We start from the raw sequence: 8,879 nt of genomic DNA, 5'->3' as shown, positions 1-8,879 counted from the left end.
GCCATAATTACATCCTAAACATACTTAGAAATGATCAACTTCAAGCACGAACAAGACCATTTCCATTCAATTCAGTATATACTTCAGTGTGTTTACTGTAAAGTCACTTTGCTGAATCAAGCATAGAACACAAGTTTTCTGTATCGTTAGATGCTAGACAATCATCTTCAATTGTATCTTGCAGATGCAGCACGATTAAAATAAAGATCAACAAAAGATTTTTTTTTTTCACTTACAACTTTATACATTTTATTTTCTTACTTAAATAACCTATTATAACAATTTTATTAAAGTAAAGAATCACTAAAATATTCATAAAATCTCTCTGTAAATATGGAGAAAACAAACTAAAGAAAGGTGCAGATGTTAGTTTATGATAATAAGAGTAAGTTTATTCGTGAAATAATTTTAATTACATTTAAAAAGAAATTGATTCTAAACACCAATCTTGCATCCAGAGCAGAAGATAGGCCCAAAAAGTTTGCATAGTTTAATCACAATTTTATACTTTATTGCATTAAAACATACTTAAATTGCTATTTAAATTTGAAGAAAAACTAAACAAAAAGGGAAGAAAGGTTAATTTATGCAATAATTTTAATTTATTTCATTTAAAATCCACTTTAAACAAGGCTGGATAAGGATTTTTCATGTGTTATGTAGTATTAAATCCAGAAAATAAATCATTTAATATTGAAGAAAATAAACAGACAGTATACAGGCCTGACGTTCTTAATATTATACGAGAAATTTTTATTTATAAATATTATTTCATTTAATATTAATATATTAAATATTATAGAACTCATCATTAATATGTTTGTCTGTTCGTATCTTTCGATCCATAGGGATTAGTCGTTTAAAATTCATAAATATTAGAATTTCAATAGTTTTAAGTGAAAATTTTATTATAATATATTTATTTTATGATTTAAAATAAATAAAAATTCTAAATAATGCAACAAAATAAACAATAAATTATTAATATAAACACGATAAATTTCTTCTCGACAATGTATTTAAATATTTCATTTTTCATGATTTTTTAAGTTTATTCTTCATAATTTCGTAAAATTTTTGTGATATTTTTTTCATTTATTTGAGAAATTTCACAGATTTTCTTTCATATTTGTAATTTTTATTAATTTTTCTTTATTTTTAAAATTATTTTTCATGATTTTCTCTATAACTTTATATACAGGAATGGATAATTATATATAAATAATAAATGTTAATAAATAATAAGAGCACAACATAATTAATATTCGATTGTAAATTAGAAAAACAATTAAATTAATTAATTAATTTTTATTTATTTTATAAATCTTTAATCATTTTAAATTAATAATTTACATCAACCGAACAATAAAATATTAATCACTTTCTGCATACATTTAAAATTCCTATTGTTACGTAATGAATTATCTATTACGTAACAAAATATTAATTATTACGAAATTGCGAAATAGATTAATATTATTATTATTGTTATTTTTTTAAAAAAAACACGTGATTAATTACAGTAAAAAATTTATCAATTTTACATTTAGAAAAAATCAAGGAAAAAAATTTTTTAACAATTTCTTCCCATTTAATTACGAATTTATTTAATTTAATTTCCATATTTAAATAAAAATAAATGAATTAAAATTAATATTATTTTTAAAAAGATTCGCTTAAAAGTATTTTTACATAAACTATAACAATTATTTTCGAAAAATTAAATATTTAATCTATAGGGAATTAAATAATAAATGTAATTTGTTATCATTAACAATAACTTTTAATTAATGTTCAGCTTTTATTGTTATTATTATCGTCGTTATTCTTTATTTAATTAAAAAATAAAATAATAATAATAATAATCCATATTTGTTTTTAAAAATGACTTTTTAAGTTATTTAATTACATTTCTGACTATTTAAAGAATCTGATAATGGAAAGATATAGAGGAAAACCAGTTAAAATTTTAATATATAATGTCAAAAGTTCTTAACATAATGAAAGTAATTAAGGTTTTAAACAGGGTAATGCATCAATTTAAAGAAAATAAGAATTTTTAAATTCCATTTATTTACTAAAATGTCATATGCACAGTCGATATTTCTTCTCTAACTTCTTTGTATGATGTATAAAGGCTCAGAACCTTATTTTTTTACCTTCTTTTTGCTTTTTTTAATGGAAACGAAAGTATTTCTGTAGCATAGGTAGTCTAAAGAAAGCTATTAAGTGACCCTGCTTTCTATCGATTGTAGGAAACGAAGAAAATCTCACGATTATCGATAGCTTTGGGATGACATCAACTAGTCAGCAGTGGTTATTGCAGAGCAAAGTTGAAGCATTCAATTGAAATGCTAACTGAGGAACAAGTCAATCGAATTGTGAAAGGCACAGGTGTTCTATGCACGCTGTATTTATTCCATATATTGATTCATTGATCTTAAATTATATCTAATATGTTTACTCCGAATTTAAATTTATCAATATACTTTCATTATTATTATTATTATTATTACTACAATAATATAAATCATGTAATAATTTTTTTAAAGTTATGTTTTAGTCTAGACGTTTTAAATTATTCTCGTAATAATTTATTAGAGTAATCTTAAAGTAAAAACTGTACTTTATCAGTGGTAATTGCATAGATTTGATTTTATTTTTACTTCGATATTTTATGGTAAATTGTGTTTAAAAGGTGATTTATTTTTAGTAAATTTAATTAATTAAAGCTTTATAAATTTCCTTTGCTTAATTAAAACCAGTTTTATGTAAATTAAATTTATTTTATTTTATTCCTATTCTTTGTAGTTCTACATATGCAATTTTTTTCTCATATTTTATTGTGTACTTTATATTTTTCTATATCTTTACGCTTTATTATATAATTTTATACTATGTTTTAATATATTACATCGCAAGATTTTTATATTTTTGCATTTATTAAATATTCCAATGCAACACTCTGCATTTTATTGCTATAAATTCATCCTGGATTCTTACAGATTAAACTGCAATTTTACGCATGTTTTGCACTTAATACTTTATTATTCACCTTTCATCAATAAATTATACAATTTAATTTTTATTTTCCGATACTTTACATACATTTTTTTTTCTAGTACGCTTAATTTAGTCTCTTTACAGTGCAGATAATTAAAATATGTATCCATTTTTTTTAGAAATTAAATAATAAATATATTAAATCGTTTATTCGTTTGCTTTTTAAGTCAGTTGACCCTATAATTAATTTCCTGTTTCTTTATTCTCGGCCGTGTATCAATCAGAAACTAACTTAATAGAGTAGTAATTAGCTAGTGACCAGAAATTTCCTACTGAGAGAGCGAGGGAAAAGAGGATAGAAATGTGTTTCCTGACAACTCTTTATCAATTAATTTAGAGAAACGTTTACGATTCTTTGATCTGATGAATGAAAAGAGAGGGAGCGACAACATCTTTTGAGAAATGAACGAATCTTTTATACAGTAAACGTGTACAAATGATCTATATTCCGCCAACTTTCTTAATTATTCAAAGTAATGATGATAATTATTTTATTTTATATTCATTATTATTCTATTATTGTATCATTAAAGATAATTTTTTTCGTAATTTGTTAAAGAAAAAAACTTGATAGATTCATTAATGACAAGGACAGGAAAAATAAAAACACGTAGGTGTTTAGTATAGTTAGAAGGACCTAAATCTTTTTAAAATTTAAATTTTATACAATTTTTTTCGTAATTTATCAATTTTTAATTACGTCTTTTTTTATTAAATTTGATATTTTTATTATATATTATAAAATTCTAACATAAACTCTTTGGATGTATCGATTTTCTAGCAATAAAAATAGCAATTATGCTAAGTGAAATTAAAGTTTGTAATTAGAAAAATAATATCATTGATATAAAACGAATAAAAAAACAATTTTCTTTGATTTTGTGGAGTTTATGATGTAAATTTTAGTTAACTTTTTAAATAAATTTAATTAAATTTTATGTATATTATATACAGTTTATCTCATAAAGTTCTGTATAGTTTATATACTGTTTATACCGCAATTCTGAGACTCGCTTGCTGCATTACATATATACAAACATACATATATACATGATATGTGTATATATATATATATATATATATATATATATATATATATATATATTTATATCAAATATATATAAGAGTATACGTGATATATATACTTATCATCACGAATTTTCCTAAAATTGGGAATGATATGAATGCATGATGTATGTATAAGTGATTGTGATGCTATGTTTGTATATATTTATATGTATGCTGTATATAATATAAACTCTTGTTAATTTTATTTATAAATTTTTAAGAATTAAAAAAAATACTAGAGATAAATTTATTAAATTCTAAAAAATCAAAACATTAATTCTATTTTTATTTTATAAAATTTTATATTGATTTTTTAAGTTTTAAAATATTTTCTTATTTTATAATTTATATAATTTAATTTTTTAATTACGCTTAAATATTTATACATTTTTCTTGTTAAATATTAATATTTTATTATGTAAAAATGTATTAAAATTTCACATTTAAAATAATAAAAAAATTTAAATATTTTTATAAAAAATCTTTATCATAATCACCATTATCAATAAAAAAAAAATTGAATTATCGTTAAAATTTAATTCTATTTAATACGAATTTAATTATCATATATATTATTTATTAATGAATTATTTTCCAAATTAAATTGGCTTATTTTCTTATAATTTTAAAAAGTTTCTTTCATTCTAATGATGTTTTTATTCACAAAAGAAGTGAAATCTAGAAGAAGATTGAAGTCTAACAGGAGAAAAAAAGGAGAAAGATGCAGTCTATTGTAGGATTTCAGCTCACTTTTTCTTCATTCACTCACCAATATATTCTTTGATAGCAAAATAGGATAGAAAACGAAAGGAAAATTTCGTGTATATAAAGAAAAAATGTGATTTAATCACGTTAAAAAATCGTAAAAAATTTTCTAGAATCAATGATATAGTTTAAGAAACTCATTATATTCTTATAATGATGATAGTACCAATCAAAACAATCAAGATTTATGATAGTGAAGATAATAAAGTGGATGATTTATTATTTTCACATGCATAAATCCACCTATTGAATTCGAATTTTGGATAACAAATTACTTTAAGGATTTATAAATTTTCATTAAATTCATGAAAAGCAACATGTTATATATATATATATATATATATTTTTATAGACTAGTCCAAAAATCAGTTAATCGAATTAAAAATTAAGGACTATTAAACTACTTTTTGACCATCCTTATATACATTTACATGTAAAAAATTGTTTTAAATCAATTTAATTATACTCCTTTTAATTTTGGCCCTCTCTTTAAATATTTAAAAGCCATTATTTTAAGTTAATTTAAGTGAATTTTACTCTTTTCTGTGCGCATGTATATTAACTTTTAATGGTGATATTGTGTATTGTAAGAGAAAAATTAGATATAAATTTTGTATTTTTTTTTAATTTAAAAAAAAAACATATGTATGAATTAAAGAAAGTTGAATTTTTATTATTAAATTTTTTTTAAAGTAACTAAAGCTTTAGGGTACTGTCAATAAAACATTAAATAATGTTACAGAAAATACCTCGAAGGAACAGAAGGCAAAGAAATTATCTGGATATTAATGACTTAGATTGTAAGCTTTCTCTAACTTGACAGATTGCTGTTGAGTTTGTAAGATGTAAAAAGAAGGGGGAAAGGAAAGTAATATAAAAAGAGATTAAGTCGAAGTAGTAATTGCAACTTTATCTAGGATTATACGAAAAATACACTTTAAGTAATACATTCTATATTTAACAAATGACGAAAACGAATTCACTCTGGGTATTACGATAATTGATATTTAAGAATTTAGTTGAACGATCAATAATCATTTAGCATGATTATCCTTTAAGGTGATCTTGACACAAATCACTTTTTGGAGACCAAATCCAAATTAATTATAATTATTAAAGACTTTAATTAATTTTACATAATTTTTATCGATTCGAACAGAAAATAATTTTATTTTATTATTATTATTTTTAAATAATAATAACAACAATAATAAATTTTAATAATTAAAAATTCAGAACGATTTAAAATCTTTATAATGTTTTTTTTTTTTTCTATTTCTAAATGTTTCTTTGTAACGCAATTAAATAAGACTTCTTTCAATATATTTTTTATTGAAAAACTGAAAGGAAGAGGGGGAAGAATCTCATTTAATACGAAACAAACTGTAAAAATTCCCCGAGTAATAAATATATTGAATGCTTTCTCTTTAAGGATAATGCATATATTTGTGAATTATTTTTCCGCATTTATCAACCGATCTCTTAAATAAACAAATATATAAATAAATAAATAAATAATATATATATATATATTATATATACTTTTACTCGGGGCAATGTTAAGTTCAAACAACTGATTGTTTCTTTCTCAATCCTGTTCCTGGGCACAAGCGATAAAAAAGCTTCGGTTCGTTACACATTTCCGTTACATCTACCTGTTTTGGTGAAGAAAGCGAAGAAAAAAAATAAGGAGGGAAAAAAAGGTATAAAAGGGAAAAACAGGTGATTTCCGCAGAAGAAAGATACAAAGAAAAAAATATATATATAACTTAGAGAAAACGAGGAACAGCAACAATAAGAAAAGTAACTGGTCATCCGTCAAGTATCACGAAAGTAAAAACTAAAACGAAAGGTTGTCAGGCGGAACTGATACCTGCTGGGACATTGCTGCAGTTGCTTAAGTTGCAAAAGAACATTCTCATATAAGAACTTGTCTACTTGTTTCAAAAACGTAATAGGAAGAAAATAGGTAAGTCTTTCCCCCTTTTCGTATCTTTAGGTTCTTGTCTTGTCACTAATACTTTTCCCGCAAGGATGATGGATAGAGTTGAAGAAGTCGTCAGGTCTTCATTCTTTCAGTACAGTTAAAATAGTGTAGTTTCGTACAGAGTGATTACAACTTTGATAGATGGACAATGTCACGAAACCTATAATTTGTTTGATTGTTCCGACTTCTGCCTTATGATACGTGATTAGAAAATGTGTCATATAAAGTATATGAGTAAAGAGATAATTCGTTTTATGAAAAAAAGTAAAAGTTCGGTAAAAGTTTAGTTTTTAAAAAAAGTATATATTATTATTGTTTTTTTTTTTCTAATATAACTTAGTCGAGTTTAATAGAAGTAAAAAGATTAATGAGAAATCTAGATTGAACTGTATTTTTTTATATAATAAAGTTAGTACAAAATTTCATACAATAAAGAAAAAAAAATAAATGAAGTTATTATATTGGAAGTCAAAAAGTAAAAGTTTCTTGAGTATCGCATTGACAGGTGAAACGGATTTTTAATTTGTTTTCTGACAGGAAAGGTGAACTTCAAGGAGAAAAATAGACGAAATAAATCTTGATTGATTTCTGTGTATTTCAACTTATGAAATGTACGCAATTAACGCATTTTTTATTGTTGAAATGTACAAAAAAATCGAGTTTCTTTCATTGTTAGACGGTAACCGATTATTTTACCAATCGATATTTGAAATATACACACGTGAAACTGAAAACATAGCGATGTATATAAGCAATTATGGTTAGAAGAATAGGAAAAAGAAGAACTCGTAGTGTGTAGGAGCGCCGGTACCGCACTCTGACGGCAGACCGACTAAGCCCTACGATCAATACATAAGACTCGAGCTGTGCACCAGTTCCATCCACATACACAGAGACAGTTAACGCGTAAGGTTGGCAATGTTGTGTTCAGGGACCTTATATAGTGTTTTCTTACGACACAATTCTAATCTCGATTAATATATGGGAATATTATACAAACTGTGACATCTTGTATATTTAAGGTGACAATACGGTGTTGTCCCCCCTTTATAATGGCTGCTATTTGGATGGTAATCTGGTGCCTTGTCACTATGACGGATCTTACAAAAGGTGAGTGATTTTATTCCCGCGGAATATGCTAATGAGTTAACTTTCGGATGCTCTTTCCGGATGTTCCGTGTTAAGTTCGAAAATATGGAAAAAAGCGCAAATTGAAGAAGTTTGTATCGCGTGTTGTTTTTTTTTCGCTTCACTCCTTTCTTTCGCTTTATGTTTTTATGTTGACGTTTGTTAGAAGCACCCGGAGTCATCTCCATAAAGACCACTGGAGGGAGCCCCGTTCTCGTCCATAAACCGTCTTTTGATGACGGTTTTGTGAGAAGACCGCGCAGGACACCTAATAAAATCTATACCTTGTAGTCCGGTGATAAGACTAGAGGCGACAGAACTTCGGTCGTTATTTATGACGATATATTGTCCGTGTCGTAGTTAGCTACTATAAATATAGACCAAGATGATGAGAATGTTATTATTGTTTGCATCTCGCCATGCAATTTCAAAGCATCGAATTGCTATTAATAAGGTAATTTATTGTCTACTTACGAGACGTTCGCGTGACTCGAAAGACTAAACGTTTTCGCAACTTTCGATACAATTGATGTATAAGTAATGTCAACGCCTTGTCTTGTCTTGTTCTCAGTTAAAATACCATTAGTAAGTCATTTCGGGATGTCTGCAGAAAATCCTCCTGGAATCATTTCCTGTGCTAAAGTCTTCATCTTATCCCATAGAGGGCTTACTCCCCTTAATCCTATCTTCATCTCATGCTTTCATTCCGCTTCCAAAAGAGCCCAGTGAATTTCTTTTCCGGACGACAAATGGTCACCAAGTTGTGGCGCTGCCGTTTCACTCAATGACATACACTTGGGAGTTGCTTCGGACTTAGAGTGAGTCAAGCATGCACTTTGCAACATCTGCTTTTCTTACATAACAAATT

The 8,879-nt window shown here is 25.3% G+C and overlaps 1 protein-coding gene across 1 annotated transcript in view; it reads left to right on the top strand.

Moving 5' to 3' along the window:
* Positions 1 to 7,761: 7,761 nt before the first annotated feature.
* LOC136981010 (B-cell receptor CD22-like) overlaps positions 7,762 to 8,879 on the top strand; it is a 372,234-nt gene continuing 371,116 nt past the window's right edge. Inside the window, exon 1 of the mRNA XM_067277257.1 lies at positions 7,762 to 7,993. Coding sequence (XP_067133358.1) covers positions 7,936 to 7,993 — 58 coding nt within the window. The 5' untranslated portion in view covers positions 7,762 to 7,935. The remainder of the gene's footprint in view (positions 7,994 to 8,879) is intronic.

This window comes from Centruroides vittatus, unplaced genomic scaffold (assembly GCF_030686945.1).
Source record: "Centruroides vittatus isolate TY-2023 unplaced genomic scaffold, ASM3068694v2 contig_738, whole genome shotgun sequence".
In the NCBI taxonomy this organism is placed as follows: Eukaryota; Metazoa; Arthropoda; class Arachnida; order Scorpiones; family Buthidae; genus Centruroides; species Centruroides vittatus.
This window is presented reverse-complemented; position numbering and strand designations above follow the sequence as displayed.